This window comes from Xenopus laevis, chromosome 2L (assembly GCF_017654675.1).
Source record: "Xenopus laevis strain J_2021 chromosome 2L, Xenopus_laevis_v10.1, whole genome shotgun sequence".
Lineage (NCBI taxonomy): Eukaryota > Metazoa > Chordata > Amphibia > Anura > Pipidae > Xenopus > Xenopus laevis.
In genome coordinates this window covers 27,392,415-27,408,384 of record NC_054373.1, presented here as the reverse complement: position 1 = coordinate 27,408,384, position 15,970 = coordinate 27,392,415, and the positions used below count along the sequence as shown (strand labels likewise).

The following is a 15,970-nucleotide window of genomic DNA, read 5'->3' as shown; positions in this document are numbered from 1 at the left end:
TGAACATCACTAGTATTATATCCATTTTATACACTTTAACATCACATTACTCCACAAGCCACGGAGTACTGGGTTTCTTACAAAAAAGGCGGAGTTACACATTTGGCGCTCAAGCTGCAGCGTTGGATCTTGGGAAGCGAACGACGTCATCACGGGCACTAGAGGGCGCCGAAGACAACATCAAGGCCAGCACGTGGTTATCGTCATCCAATTGAACGACTCCGTTCTTTTGTGGAAGTAGCGCGATATTTAAAATTGAAAACTTTTTAGGAAGGGCTGGGGGAAAGGAGTAGGTTGGTGAATGGCTGCGACAGAGGGACAGGGTGACCGTGAGGTGAGTGGGTTTGAAGCAGGTTGCCTCTCAATTGCAGCTTTAATGCACTTCCCAGCATTCTCCGGAGACATTTACTTGTAGTTTGGCTGTGTCGGGGGCGGGTTGGAAGTCGTCGCAATGCAGAAAAGCTTGGGGTGCCCTGTCTGTGGGTGGAAATGCAGAAAAGCTTGGGGTGCCCTGTCTGGGGGTGACAATGTAGAAAAACTTGGGGTGCCCTGTCTGGGGGTGGCAATGCAGAAAAGCTTGGGGTGATGGGGTCCCCAGTCTGGGGGTGACAATGCAGAAAAGCTTGGGGTGCCCTGTCTGTGGGTGACAATGTAGAAAAGCTTGGGGTGCCCTGTCTGGGGGTGGCAATGCAGAAAAGCTTGGGGTGCCCTGTCTGGGGGTGGCAATGCAGAAAAGCTTGGGGTGATGGGGTCCCCAGTCTGGAGGTGGCAATGCAGATAAGCTTGGGGTGCCCTGTCTGTGGGTGGCAATGAAGGAAAGCTTGGGGTTCCTTGTCTGGGGGTGGCTATGTAGAAAAGCTAGGGGTGCCCTGTCTGGGGGTGGCAATGTAGAAAAGCTAGGGGTGCCCTGTCTGTGGGTGTCAATGCAGAAAAGCTTGGGGTGCTCTGTCTGGGGGTGGCAATGTAGAAAAGCTAGGGGTGCCCTGTCTGGGGGTGGCAATGCAGAAAAGCTTGGGGTGATGGGTTTCCCAGTCTGGGGGTGGCAATGCAGAAAAGCTTGGGGTGATGGGTTTCCCAGTCTGGGGGTGGCAATGCAGAAAAGCTTGGGGTGCCCTGTCTGTGGGTGGCAATGTAGAAAAGCTTGGGATGATGGGGTCCCCAGTCTGGGCGTGGGTGGCATCGCTTATATCAGTGATGTCCGACCTGCAATTCCCAGCACCCTCAGCTTCATTTGTGCTGGATTCTCAGAGTATCCCTTTCTACATCAAATGTAATTAAATGTTAATTTACCTGCTCTTTGTTTTACATAACACCTAGTCTGACCTATTTAGGGATGCTGCACTTATTTATATAGTTTCCATTAAATCCCTGTGCCATATTCCCAAGGGGAAGGTGTTCCTACCTTTGCCCCAAGAATAAAAGTTTTTCAGGGCCTATATCATTTGCTATCTCTTATACAGTAGAACATATTTTTTAATATACAGGTATGGGAACTGTTATCCAGAATGCTCGGGACCTGGGGTTTTCCAGATAAGGGATCTTTCTGTAATTTGGTAGTCATACCTTAAGTCTACTATAAAATAAACATTAAATAAACCCAATAGGCTGGTTTTGCTTCCAATAAGGATTAATTATATCTTAGTTGGGATCAAGTACAAGCTACTGTTTTATTATTACAGAGAAAAAGGAAATCATTTTTAAATAAAATTGAGTCTATGGGAGACAATCTTACAGTAATTCTGAGCTATCTGTATTGTAAAAGTGCTGAGACTGACGATGCTAACATTATTGGGTGGTTGTATAATAACCTTATACCGCTATTATGCTACAAAGTATCAGAGGAAGGGAACAACAATTTACATTGTGCATGTGCTTAGTACCACCGTTTAAACCATCATTATTATTATTATATATTTATAAAGTGCCAACATATACCACAGGTAAAGAGGGCCCTGCTCAGCGCAGCAGGGAGGGCAAATTATATATGTGCCTCCTTGACATCAGACTATAAAAAATAAAACAAGGATATTTGGATAAAATTGAATCTATGGGAGACAGCCTTTTATTGTAATTAAGAGCTTTCTGGATAATGGGTTTCCGGATAACTGGTCCCGTACCTGTATAGCAGAAACTAACAGAAAACACGTTTATTTTTTTTCCTTTTAAGTTTCCCATGGGAAAATGGGACTTTTTAGCTATTGTTTGTAACGGCAGCATACGTTTATGTTCTTGCACTTTCTTTTACGTGAAATGTTTATTCCATTCTGTGTGATTACAAATCTTGTTCTTTCTTACAGGCCATGTCTATGCAAAGTATAGAAAAGCGATTTTCTGGATGGAAATGCTCTAAAACTGCCCTCAGCGATCAGAAAGTGGCAGATCTACTGAAAGAATTCACAGAGCTGAATAGGAAGGAGCAGGAAAATGGCCTGGACAACGTTCGTCAAAAAAACAATCCCAAAGAAAAATGTTCTGTGTACCCCTCTCCTGGGAATATTCTGCACACTGGTCGGCAGCTTCCAAGAACTCCAGGTCCAGGGATTTTGCCTCTCTTGCCTTCCCAGATATTTGAGGCAAAGGATCCAGTAGGAGAAGTATTTGAAGACCTGTACCAGTCAATAAACAAAAACGGTATAAAAGGTGCAGACAATACGGTCCCTTGTGGCAGGCAACTTCAGCGCACTCCTGTACTATCAGGCAAACTAGCGTTGATACAACAAACTAGTATCCTGAGTGAAGAACAGCTACAGGGGGGGATCCAAACTGGTACATTGCCAGGGGACTCTAACACAGAGGGTCAACTGAAGGATTTGCTGAACATCAAGGGGTCTGAAAAGGATCCTATTAATAAAGCGAATAGTTGTCTCCTAGAAACACAATGCCCTGAGCCCATACTGTCTGACACTGCGACAAATGAGAAGATTGCGAACTGCAACGCCAAAATGAATGCGAGTAATGTGAGTAAAAATACATATTCACAATAAACGGCAATGACAGCAGTGTTCTTAAAGGGATTATGTTACGATTTTTATGATGTAGTTTTTATTTCTAAATTACACTGTGTACAATAATTCACTCTACAATATAACATTTCATTCCTGAACCAGCAAGTGTATTTTTTTTTAGTTGTAATATTGGTGTGAAGCCGCCATCTCAGGTCATTTGCCTGGTCATGTGCTTTCAGAAAGAGCCAGCACTTTAGGATGGAACTGCTTTCTGGCGGGCTGTTGTTCCTCCTACTCAATGTAGGACTCAGTGGGACCTGGATGTTACTACTGCATGCTGTTCTTATATCTACCAGGCGGCTGTATCTTGTGTCAGGGAGCTGTTATCTGGTTACCTTCCCATTGTTCTGTTGTTAGGCTGTTGGGGGAAGGGAGGGGGTGATATCACTCCAACTTGCAGTACAGAAGTAAAGAGTGACTGGATTTTTTCAGAGCACTATGACTGGGGGCAGCTGGGAAACTGACAATATGTCTAGCCCCATGTCAGATTTCAAAATTAAAGGAGAAGGAAAGGCTTTGTGCACTTGGGGGTGCTAAATGTTAGGCACCCCCAAGTGAATGTATATACTTACCTGAAACCCCTGGCCGGTGCTCCTATCAGCAGAAAACTGCTCCAGCCCGGGGTTATACCAGTGAGCACCACGGGGCGATCCTCTTCCGTCTTCGCCCTTCTTCGCACGGCTGGGCATGGGCAGTAGAATGAAAAGCCGAACTTTAACTAAACAGTCGGCTATTTCGTTTAACTGCGCATGCATTTACCCCAGGAAATATGAAGAAAGCAGAAGCCAGAAGTGAATCGCTCCGTGGTGCTCACTGGTATAACCCCGAGCCGGTGCAGTTTTCTGCTGATAGGAACACCGGCACAGGGGTTTCAGGTAAGTCAATACATTTGGCACCGACAAGTGCACCAATCCTTTCCTTCTCCTTTAGATTTTAAAATAAACCTGTTTGAAATGGATTTCAGTACAGAATTGTGCTGAAGCCAAACTATTAACTGATGCATTTTGAATTTTTTTTTTCCATGACAGTATCCCTTTAAATCAAAATAAAAAGTCATGCTCTCACTTCTCATATGCAGCTACATGTTCATAGAGACCAGGAACATTTTTTTTTTTTAAGTAACTACTCCTATTGCAGGTTGAAAGAGGCGACGGACGTGCTGAAGTTAACCGGAGAATTAGTGAACTTCCTGTTCAGGGTAAGTCCTTTCTTAATCATGTATAACGTGTGGTGGACTGGATTTATAAAACAAATCCATTGTAGCCTTCATAAAGGCATCACAAAAAAAGCAAATTCCAATATTGCAACATAGTTGCTTATCCAGAGTTTGGATGGTGTCTGTTGTAGAAAAAGTTTTCAGAAAAGTGATTCTAGAAAGGATGTGACACTATTCATGGGTGCAGTGCCTAACAAATGGGCTACCCCTCTCCATTAATTAAAATTTTCTTGTTCTTTAAAGTTTACAGTTATATGTCTCTCAACTAAAGAGGCTAGATGGTACGTTAAGCCGTCTTTCTAGGTTACTTGATCTTAAAATAAACCCATTCAGTTCATTGAATAAAAGTAGTAACATCTAAAAAAAAATGTACCTTCATCTCATTGTAATTTTTTGTACAATTAGGGTCCAGATAAAGTAAATGCCATGTCATTTTCAATCTATATTTTGTATAAAGTTTGTAAATAAGTTGGTGGGCTTTGTAACATTTGTAGCATTTACAGATGAAATCCTGTTTGACCCATTTACTTTTAATAAATATTCACGTATCTACTTTGCTTTCTTTTCCAGGATTAAATAAAATACGTGTTTCAGGGGTGCTTAAAAAGATGCCTGGGTATGAATGTCGCAGTGAAGATTTAGAGTTCCTGGAGCAACTAGCAAACCTGGAAAAAATAAAAGTGTTAAAGGTACCAACTGTCTCCATTAGAAGCTGCATAAAACACTTGGATTGCCTTGCTAAGCCTGGAAAATGACCACTTCACTCTACTATTTAAAATTGTATTCTTGAACCAACAAATGTATTTTTTTTAGCTGTAATATTGGTGTGGAGGCAGCCATTTCAGTGCATTCAGCCTGATCCTGAGCTTTGAGAAGCAGCCAGCCCTTCAGGATGGAACTGCTTTGAGACGGCTATTGTTTCTCCCCTTCTCATTGTAGTATACCACAACTTGGGTATACATGAGAATAGCACCCAAGCAGGGGTTTTCTGCTTTGGTGCTATTCTCATGTCTACCACTAGGTGAGACTATGCAAACAAATCCTTCAGCAGATGTGTCAGCTGCTATCTGATTAGCTGCTCATTGTTCTGTTGATTGGCTGCTGGGGGGGGTGGGACAGGGTAATATCACCCCAACTTGCAGTGTTAAAGTAAAGAGCGACTGAAGATTATCAGAGCACAAGTCACATGACCCGAGGGCTCCTGGGAAACTAACAATATGTCCAGCCCCATTTCAAATTGCAAAATATAAATATAAATCCTTTAAAAAAAGGATTTCAGTGCAGATTTCTTCTGGAGCAGCACTATTCACTGGTGTGTTTTAAAATAAACATGTTTTCCCTTTGTATCCCTTTGACTTTTCAGAAATGTGTGTTTTTTCTTTTTTCTTTTTTTTACTTTTGTGAGTAAGGCTCCATAGGAAATATTAACCAAATAAGGATTGTCAGAAATCTAAATTCTACATTTTTATACATGAGTCTGGAAATAGCTTGAATCCAAAAATACACCATCTAAAACCTGTCAAGATCATGTAGGAGTCAATGGCAGACGTCCCTTGAACCATTTGAAGATTTATAGCCTCCATGATGTTTGAGGTTTTTCTTTGGAGGGTTTTGCATGAAAACCCGAATAATTCAAGCGATTCAAGTTTTTTCCAAATGAGTTTTTGGGTTGTGCAACCCGGGTTTTTTATATAAGTAACCATTCGAGTTGTGGGTTCATGCAAGGTATAAAAAAAACTCTTAACATTCGACCTTTGATAAATAACTCCCTAAATGTCCCGATGTGCCCTCTGGATTATTTGGAGGTTCAGCAAACTGATAGACACAATGGGTGCTTGTCGTTTAGAAACGTAGTGCTATTGTTTTCTCTTCCAGGGTGAACTGAGTGGTCTGCGCAAGGGACTCACTACAGCAAACAGGAATATGGAGTTGGAAATGGCAAAAAAAGAGAAGATTGAAGAGGACATTCATAAAATGGTAACTTTTTTAATTTGGTTTGGATAAGGGACTGGTGAATCCAGGGCCACAACAGAGCACCGTTATCTGGTTATTGTAATTGTGACTGATGCCTTGGAATTTGCGGACAATAGCAACATTTCTGTTAAACACTTTTGTCAACTTTAATAGCATGTTACAGATGGACCTATACTAAGAAAGATTTCAGCTGGTCTTCATCATCTATTTTAGATTCATCTTTTAATAATTCTCATTCCTATTCTGCCTTTTCAAGCCTGTAACAAATGCTTGTTTCTCAGGTCACTGACCCTGACAACCAAAAAAAAAGATATTAAAGTGAAGGTTCCATTTTATTATTCCTATTTTTAATTGCATACCTCGGTTTTAAGGTTCACTCCTTCTGCTTTTCCATTCTCGCTTCCTGGTTGCTGCAGTAATTAATCCCTAGCAACCAGATAGCGGCGGAAATTCCAACCGAGATAAAAAAAAATGTAAACATTTCAAAAACCACAAAATAAGACACGTTAGAAAATCTTTGAATACTGCTTGCATTATAAATTGAATTTAAGGTGAGCTTACCCCTTAGACGAAGGCATGCTTTAACCCTTTGACTGCCAGCGCTTGGCACTGCAGAAACGTGCAGTATTTTTTGTCTTCTCTCTCTCATAATTTTCACACTGATATTTCTCACTTGCTGAAGGAATGAGAAACATATTACACAGCAGTGCTTCTGCTATTCTTTCTGTTAAACAAATCTGCCATTGATGGTCAATAGGAGACAATTTACTATAATAAATAATTCCTCTTTCCTGCAAGAAAATGTATACCATTCTTCCAAAAAAAAAAACACCTGTTTTTATTTTATTTTTTTTGTAGAAGAAATCATTTGAAAATACCGTGCAGCTTGGCAGAGAATTCCTGTCCAGGACACAAGAAGATCCCACAGCCGTGAAAGATTTGGCTGCTGAAGATATTCTGAAGAATTTAAAACTAATGTCCATCCAACAAGTGCACCAGAAAGTGAAAGTCCAGCTCTTAGCAGCTCAGAAAGACCTGACCAAGCGAAGAGAAATGAACAAAAGTTTGAAAACCACTGTTGAAGTAAAAATCAGGTATGTGAAACGGTTTAATCTCTTTAGTCTTGTTCTGCCCTCTGTTTGGTGTTGGTAGTACTGCTCGTGTAAGACACAGACATAATTGCACTTAAAGCTGTTGCTAACTTTTAGTAAGTTATAGAATGGCTAATTCTAAGCTACTTTTCAGTTGGTCTTCATTTTATTTTTATAGTTTTTGAATTATTTTCCTTCTTCTGACTCTTTGTAGCTTTCAAATGAAGGTCACTGACCCCATCTCAAGCACTCCTTTGCTAAAGATTCGGCCGAATACCAAACCGAATCCGAACCCTAATTTGCATATGCAAATTAGGGGTGGGAAGGGGAAACCATTTTTTACTTGTTTTCTGACAAAAAGTCAAGCGATTTCCCTCCCTGCCCCTAATTTGCATATGTAAATTAGGATTTGGTTCGGCTGGGCAGAAGGATTCGGCTGAATCCTGCTGAAAATGGCAGAATCCTGGATTCGGTGTATCCCTAATTTGTATCTTTATAGAGCATTTGTTTTTTTTTAGAATGGGGTCAGTGACCCCCCCTTTGAAAGCTGGAAAGAGTCGGAAGAAGAAGGCAAATTAATTAAAAACTATAACAAATAAATAATGACAGGCGATTGAAAAGTTGCTTAATACATTCTATAACAAACTGAAAGTTAATTTAAAGGTCAACCACCCCTTTAATATGCAAATGTATTATAGTTTTGTCCAACAGAAAAAATGTAATTGAAATGTGCAATTTACATATGTGTGGTGAGCAGGCTTGTATGGTTGTCGTTGCAGTTGTGCACAGGTTCTGCATTGACAGGCTAAGAGTCTCACATTGTTTGCATTTTACATATTCTTTTCAGTTTGGAGACTGAATCGTATGACCGGCAAATGAAGGAGGCAGAATCTCGAGTACAAGGATTGCAAGTAAGAGGATTTTCTCCTTGTTATACAGAGGATTGATATCAGATTATAATTATTTATAAGGTGGAAGCAGGCTATCTTAATGAAAGGACCTTTTTGTGCCATCTGTATCCATATTTAAATTGCTTCTCTCATCCGCATTCAGTTTCTAATGACAGATGTGCTCAGAGCTGAATGGCTGTTCATAAGAGAAAGTGTATAATCTTGTTGGCTCATGAATGAATTTGCCTCTATTAGTGGAACTCCGTCATTTTTTGCCCATAATATCTGAAGATGCTGCAGATACTTGGCATATGTCTTTAAGCCCACTTGAACATTAAGGGTGTTATTTACTAAACTCCAAATGCAAAAATCACGAAAAATTCATGATTTTTTCTAATAAAATCGTGCATTAAGGGGCCCATTTACTTGAAGGAATAGAGGAAAAAAACGTCAAATTTCTAATGTGTTTTTTTTTTGGCTACTTCGACCATCAAATGGGCTACTTCGACCTTCAACTTTGATTCAAACTAAAAATCGGTCGACTGTTTGACCATTCGATAGTCGAAGTACTGTCTCTTTAAAAAATACTTCGACCCCCTAGTTCGCCACCTAAAACCTACCGAGGCCAATGTTAGCCTATGGGGAAGGTCCCCATAGGCTTCCTAACAATTTTCTGATCGAAGGATAATCCTTCGATCGATGGATTCAAATCGTTCTATTCGAAGGATTTAATCGTTCGATCGTAGGAATAGCGCTAAATCCTTCGACTTCAATATCGAATTTCAATGCCGCAGTCGAATATCGAGGGTTAATTAACCCTCAATATTCGACCCTAGGTAAAAAAAAATCACATTTTTCGGAATTTATTAATCCCCAAGGATGGAAAAGTCCGCATCCAGAAAATCGGGAATCTCCGATCTGTTGAGGTTACATTTAAGTCAATAGGAGAAGTCCCAATGGTTTTTTGATGGGTGCTGGGTTTCGTGCAATACCCCGAAGTTTTTGTGGAAAAAATCGTGAAAATCTGTTTGTTTTTTTTTAAACAAAGCAAATTTTCAGGTAAATGCAATAATAAATAAGCGCACAAAACCCGAACGGATTTGATCGGAGTTTGTAGCAGAAAATATTGAGATAAATTCAGACTTTGATAAATAACCCCCATACTGTCACAGCCCTCTCAGGGAGAACTGCAGCAGTCAAATCATGCCAAATGTACATACCTCTAAATGAAATCAATTCGCTGTGTAAAATATTCTTTCTGATGTATTCGTGTGGCCAATGCCTTCCTTTTCCTGCTTTCAGAAAGAAGTTGCTGCTATTAAAAGCAAGATTGAAAAAACACAGATCGATATTACAGAAACAGAGGTACGTTTTAAAGATACATGGAAAATGACACTGATATTTAAGAATGTAGCACTACAGGGAGTCCTCGACTTACATACACCCGACTTACATACAACTCACACTTACATACAGAGGCTATTACAGTAATGTACAATGGTTTGCTTGGCCTTTATTAGCATTTAGCTTTAATAAACCGCCCGTCTCAATCCCCTTTGGCTTGTGTTGTCTACTGCAGAGCACAGAAAGGTAAAAATAAATACTATGTTAAGACAAACATCTGTCTTGTTAAGTTTAATAAATAAATGTATATGTTTCAACTTACATACAAATTCAACTTAACACCAAACCTACAGACTCGATCTCGTAAATAACCTGGGGACAGGCCTGGATTTGTGTATGGGGTGCCGTTTGTCCCAAATACATTCTGTATACAAAACTATCCCTAATACACAGAATGAATGTCTCTCATGTTATATAAGTATTTGTGACCATACACAGAGAAAAAAATATACAAAAGACTTATTTCTATTAAAAGAATGAAAACAAAATCTGGTTAGTGCACAAAAGGATGCCATTATATCACAAACTCCATTCTGTACAGTTTAACAAGCAATCTGTCTCACAAATGTATAACCTCCATGTAACGGACGCACTTATGTGCAAAGTTACTTACAGAATGAATTATGTAAAAACAAAGTTGGACATACTATATAATAGTGTAACTAACTAGTGATTGTCAAGCTAGATTTGACTGACAAAATAGATATTTGTGACAGAAAGCAAGATTTTATAGTACAGGATTCATTCTTTCCACAAAATGACCGTTTTGTTTCACAAAACAGATAAAATAACCATTCTGTGAAGCAACACTGTCAGTCACATTCCTGAACCAATAAGAACAAAGCTTATTGCCATATACAAACAAGATGAGAAGTGGCCAGCTCTGCTCCACATGGCTAAGGCAAAGGATCTGACCTGCTATAGAGGGCGCTCTCTAATGTCCCCTGTGCTGCATAGTAATAAACATGAACAAACCTTTCCTAAAAGAGCTGCTGTTAAACACTACAGGTTCATAAATGGAAGTTTTTACAAATGGCTGAGAAATATAATGCTGCTGCATTTATAATGATTGTAGAGAAAGAAAAGTATGCAAAACTTATATAAATATGATCATTTTAGGTGATATGGCTATTCTTATTGTAGTAACCTGCTTGTGTGGCCATTTTGGTTAAGGGCATTCCTGCTGTTTTGCCATTATCTTATGACTCACTCCTGTTCCTCTTCCTGTCTAAGCTGAGAGTAATAATGAGACAGGCCACACCCACCTGCGATGTTGTATTAAATGTACCAGAAGTTACTGTGCTTGTCTGGCTGCTTTGCCTGACTCTCAGAGTCAGTTATAAGTTTTATATATGATAGTTAGACTCCAATGTCTCCTCCTAGCTGTAATCTTGCACCAATTAGCTTTTAGTAGTCTCTTAATAATGTGCTTAGCTATAGTTCAAATACTACATAATAGCTTTAGCCAGAGACTTTGGACTGATCATGTGCACACATACCTCCCAACTGTCCCTTTTTCAGAGGGTCAGTCCCTCTTTTGACAGCTCAACCTGAGGTCCCTCATTTGTACTGGAAAGTCTCTCTTTTCTCTGCACTGAACTGCCAGAAAAAAAAAACAAAGTTTCTAACTTAATTGGCTTTTGGCAGAGAGGCCAGTACAGCTAACAGGTGCAACTAAGATACTTTATAACAATTTTGAGATAAGAAAATACGTAATTTTAACAGTTTAGATAAGGAGAAATATTTTCACATTTTTAAAACCTGCTAAACTTTGTAAAATGAACATGGTAATTAGGGGGTGTGGCCACAAAATGGGTGTGGTCAAAAAATTGCTGCACTACATGCAAAAGAATTTTTTGTCTCTCTTTTTATTTCCAAAATGTTGCGAGGTATGGTTCAACTACTACATAATAGCTTTAGCCAGAGACTTTGGACTGATCATGTGCACACATACCTCCCAACTGTCCCTTTTTCAGAGGGTCAGTCCCTCTTTTGACAGCTCAACCTGAGGTCCCTCATTTGTACTGGAAAGTCCCTCTTTTCTCTAACTTAATTGGCTTTTGGCAGAGAGGCCAGTACAGCTAACAGGTGCAACTAAGATACTTTATAACAATTTTGAGATAAGAAAATAAGTAATTTTAACAGTTTAGATAAGGAGAAATATTTTCAAACTTTTATAACCTGCCAAATTTTGTAAAATGAACCTGGTAATTAAGGGGTGTGGCCACAAAAATGGGTGTAGTCAAAAAAAAATTGCCGCTCTACATGACTACAAATTTTTTGTCCCTCTTTTTACTTCCAAAATGTTGGGAGGTATGACCACGCATTCTCTACAGTATGATGTGTAGTTTATATGAGCAGCCACTCCTGAGTACTGCGTGTAAACAAAAGGGGGGTCATTTAGGCAGGGGCAATTTTAGGGGATCATAATCTATTTATATAGAAGCAACAAGCTGCACAATGCTTTATATTTATTTATAACAAAAGACTCTAATGATGTCGTCCCCTTACCTGCCCAGTGCTTAACCCTTTCACATCAGAGTGGGTGGAGGGGGACACAACATTAAAACAGAGAGCACAACTGTGCCCATGTCACATGCATGTCCAGGGTCGCGAGCAGGGGGGACAAGTGTTCCAGGCCTGAAGGGGGGCCCAGAAGTGCTGCATTTTTCAAAGAGCCGGGTCCCCTTTACGAGCGCCCGAGCCATGCGGCCATTTCGCATATTACAGAATGCGGAAGTGCCGAAAAGACGAAGCTGAAGTCCCGAAGCGCGGGAAAAGACCCGAATTCACGAAAGGAGGTGAAGTTGAAGTCCTAAAGCCTTTTGTTTACACACAGTACTCAGGAGTGGCTGCTCATATAACCTACACATCATACTATACACAATGTGTGTGCACATGATCAGTCCCAAGTCTCTGGCTAAAGGCGGTAAAGCTATTATGTAGTAGTTGAACTATAGCTAAGCAAATTATTAAGAGACTACTAAAAGCTAATTGGTGCAAGATTACAGCTAGGAGGAGACATTGGAGTCTAACTATCATATATAAAACTTATAACTGACTCTGAGAGTCAGGCAAAGCAGCCAGACAAGCACAGTAACTTCTGGTACATTTAATACAACATCGCAGGTGGGTGTGGCCTGTCTCATTATTACTCTCAGCTTAGACAGGAAGAGGAACAGGAGTGAGTCATAAGATAATGGCAAAACAGCAGGAATGCCCTTAACCAAAATGGCCACACAAGCAGGTTACTACAATAAGAATAGCCATATCACCTAAAATGATCATATTTATATAAGTTTTGCATACTTTTCTTTCTCTACAATCATTATAAATGCAGCAGCATTATATTTCTCAGCCATTTGTAAAAACTTCCATTTATGAACCTGTAGTGTTTAACAGCAGCTCTTTTAGGAAAGGTTTGTTCATGTTTATTACTATGCAGCACAGGGGACATTAGAGAGCGCCCTCTATAGCAGGTCAGATCCTTTGCCTTAGCCATGTGGAGCAGAGCTGGCCACTTCTCATCTTGTTTGTATATGGCAATAAGCTTTGTTCTTATTGGTTCAGGAATGTGACTGACAGTGTTGCTTCACAGAATGGTTATTTTATCTGTTTTGTGAAACAAAACTGTCATTTTGTGGAAAGAATGAATCCTGTACTATAAAATCTTGCTTTCTGTCACAAATATCTATTTTGTCAGTCAAATCTAGCTTGACAATCACTAGTTAGTTACACTATTATATAGTATGTCCAACTTTGTTTTTACATAATTCATTCTGTAAGTAACTTTGCACATAAGTGTGTCCGTTACATGGAGGTTATACATTTGTGAGACAGATTGCTTGTTAAACTGTACAGAATGGAGTTTGTGATATAATGACATCCTTTTGTGCACTAACCAGATTTTGTTTTCATTCTTTAATAGAAATAAGTCTTTTGTATATTTTTTTCTCTGTGTATGGTCACAAATACTTATATAACATGAGAGACATTCATTCTGTGTATTAGGGATAGTTTTGTATACAGAATGTATTTGGGACAAACGGCACCCCATATTTGTGGAGAGGCCACCAAGGCTCGGGCCTAGGGCAGCAGGATTTCAGGGGGCGGCATGCTGCCTAACCACACCCACATTGGTTCAGAAACACTGTGGATACGCAGGAAATACGATATACGAAATCCCCATTGCTCCTAAAATTTGCGTGTATAAAGGGGAGGGGACAGGGACAACAAACGACAGCAGGCCTAGGGGTGCCCGCTTTATAAATCCGGGACTGCCTGAAACCTTGGGAAACCTGGCAATCTGTCCCCTTTATAACTTGTCATGTCTGGGGGTAACCTTTGATCCCTCTCTGATCATGTTCACACCACTGGTAAAGGAGAACTAAAGTTAAACTAAAGAATTAGCTAGAAATGTTGTACATTATGTTTTGTGCTTCTGTACCACGGCTCTTTAGCAGACAAGATTAGGGATGGGACCCGTTTAGTTTCGCCAAAAATTCGCCGCTACCAAAATGTCGCATTAGGTCTATGGGCGTCAGGAATTTTTGGACACGCGGCTAAATTTATTTGATGCGTCCTTTTTTTTTTTTTTTTTTTTTCGATGCACGATTCCATACAAGTCTATTCGTCCATCCCTAGTAAAGATCTGTTTCGCCCCCTGTGACAAGTTTTGCAGAAGTTTGCTGCCTATGACTGGGTGCTGGGTAGGCAGAAATTGATATGTATTTTAATATGATACAATAAATATATTTTTATAACAGCATGAATATAGAGGAAATTGTTTTTGCTTTATAATGGTCTGTATAGGGCTCGTTGATGGACGTTTGCAAAGTTATGACTTCTAAAAATTGCTTTAGCCTGTATTATAAGAAAAGGCTGACAGCAGTTTCATCAGTTGGTGGCGCTATTGCATAATGTTACTCCATATATAAACATGCCGTAACTATGTATAAATGTATCTGCAAATTCACTGCATCCCTTTTCCTTTTCATGTGAACAGGTCAGTATTCAAGAGAAGAGAGCACAAATCAGCTGCTTGAAACAGGCTGCTGCTGCAAAGCCAACCAGCAATGTGAATGAAGCAGAAAGAGAGCGAATGAACCGCAGGCTTCAGAGGCTAGTACATCGGAAAGAGATCTATCTGGAAAGGGAGAAGATCTTACAGAGGTTAAAAGTACAAATATAACTGCAAAAACAGAAACCACTCCTCTTTATAGCAACATGTACAATAGTCACAATCAGGCCCGGACTGACAATCTGTGGGTTCTGGCAAATGCCAGAGGGGCTGCTATAAGGTCCCATAGAAAGTCAGTATTTAGTGGGCTGGTGGGGGCTGTTTGGGCCTCTGTGTCCCTGAAATGCCAGGGCCTATTTTAATTCTCAGTCCGGACCTGGTCACAATGCTATTCCTGTGTATTTATCATGGAAACAGTTGGTCATTATATGAAGGTAAATCTGATTTACACACGAGTTAACTGTAAGGCTGCCAATCCTCATACTGATGAAATCCAAGTTTCTTCTAATTCTCACTACATATTTGTTTATCGGTTGATCATGACCCATTCCTTGTGCAGTACAGATCCGTTTGTTGATTGGGCAGATTTGAAAATGATCTGCTGATGCAGCAAATTAGGACGGGAGAAGCAGCTGTAATTCGAATTACTAGACTGAAAAGTCAAAAGGTGACCATGTGTGGTAGCCATTCAGTCTGTGGTTCAATGCGTTGGATACTGGATAGGATCAGCTAGTGGCCATCTTAACACTCTCACAGATAGTAGTACTTTAATGTTTTTTAAAAGGAAAGTATTTGAAATTGAGCCAACCCCCATTTCCCACAAAAAAAATAACTTTTAGTGCTCTTCCAGCTAATCAAAAGGACAGGTACATTATATTACAGATGATGGGTCATTTAAATGTTAGAATTGATAGCTTTGTCACTTGCAGTTCCACTTCTCACAAGTTTTTCTGATTTCCATAAGCTACACTAAGCTATAGGAACACCACACAGGCCTCCATTTGAGCAGCTTTCAGTCACAGGCAAAACTGTATTTAAAAATGTAATTATTTTAGCAAACTAACATCTACAGTCCCACATGTACAAAAAACCCCGCCGGGCACTACTTGCCTCACCTACATCTGTGCACACAATAACATATGTACTTATTCTTTGCTAGTGAATTGGAAAAAAAATCTTTTTGCTATACTTGCTTATAGCTGGGTAATGTGACTTTCTAAAGGAAAAGTTTTACACCACAGACATCAATCAGACACAAGAACATTGCGGGGCAGGTTTATTAAAGGGATACTGTCATGGAAAAAAAACTTAATTTTTCCAAATGAATCAGTTAATAGTGCTGCTCCAGCAGAATTCTGCACTGAAATCCA

At 39.8% G+C, this 15,970-nt stretch overlaps 1 protein-coding gene across 2 annotated transcripts; it reads left to right on the top strand.

Annotated features, from left to right (window-relative positions):
* The first annotated feature begins 177 nt into the window (after nt 1-177).
* LOC108707911 lies at nt 178-14,774 on the top strand. Of its 2 annotated transcripts, XM_018246005.2 has the most exons (9): nt 178-334; nt 2,298-2,957; nt 4,143-4,203; nt 4,792-4,910; nt 6,097-6,198; nt 7,054-7,289; nt 8,134-8,197; nt 9,479-9,541; nt 14,586-14,774. In XM_018246005.2, exons 1-9 carry the CDS (start codon nt 302-304, stop codon nt 14,769-14,771), a joined length of 1,524 nt encoding a protein of 507 aa, XP_018101494.1. In that variant the 5' UTR covers nt 178-301; the 3' UTR covers nt 14,772-14,774. The 2 variants fall into 2 exon arrangements, with proteins under 2 accessions (XP_018101494.1, XP_018101495.1); XM_018246006.2 differs by lacking the exon at nt 8,134-8,197.
* The last annotated feature ends 1,196 nt before the right edge of the window (nt 14,775-15,970 follow it).

Excerpts from the sequence above, each read along its gene's own strand:
- LOC108707911 (XM_018246005.2), top strand. The coding sequence starts at position 302 with ATGGCTGCGACAGAGGGACAGGGTGACCGTGAG. Across the intron at positions 7,290-8,133 it reads ACTGTTGAAGTAAAAATCAG|TTTGGAGACTGAATCGTATG; the intron begins GTATGTGAAACG and ends TATTCTTTTCAG. Across the intron at positions 8,198-9,478 it reads CTCGAGTACAAGGATTGCAA|AAAGAAGTTGCTGCTATTAA; the intron begins GTAAGAGGATTT and ends TCCTGCTTTCAG.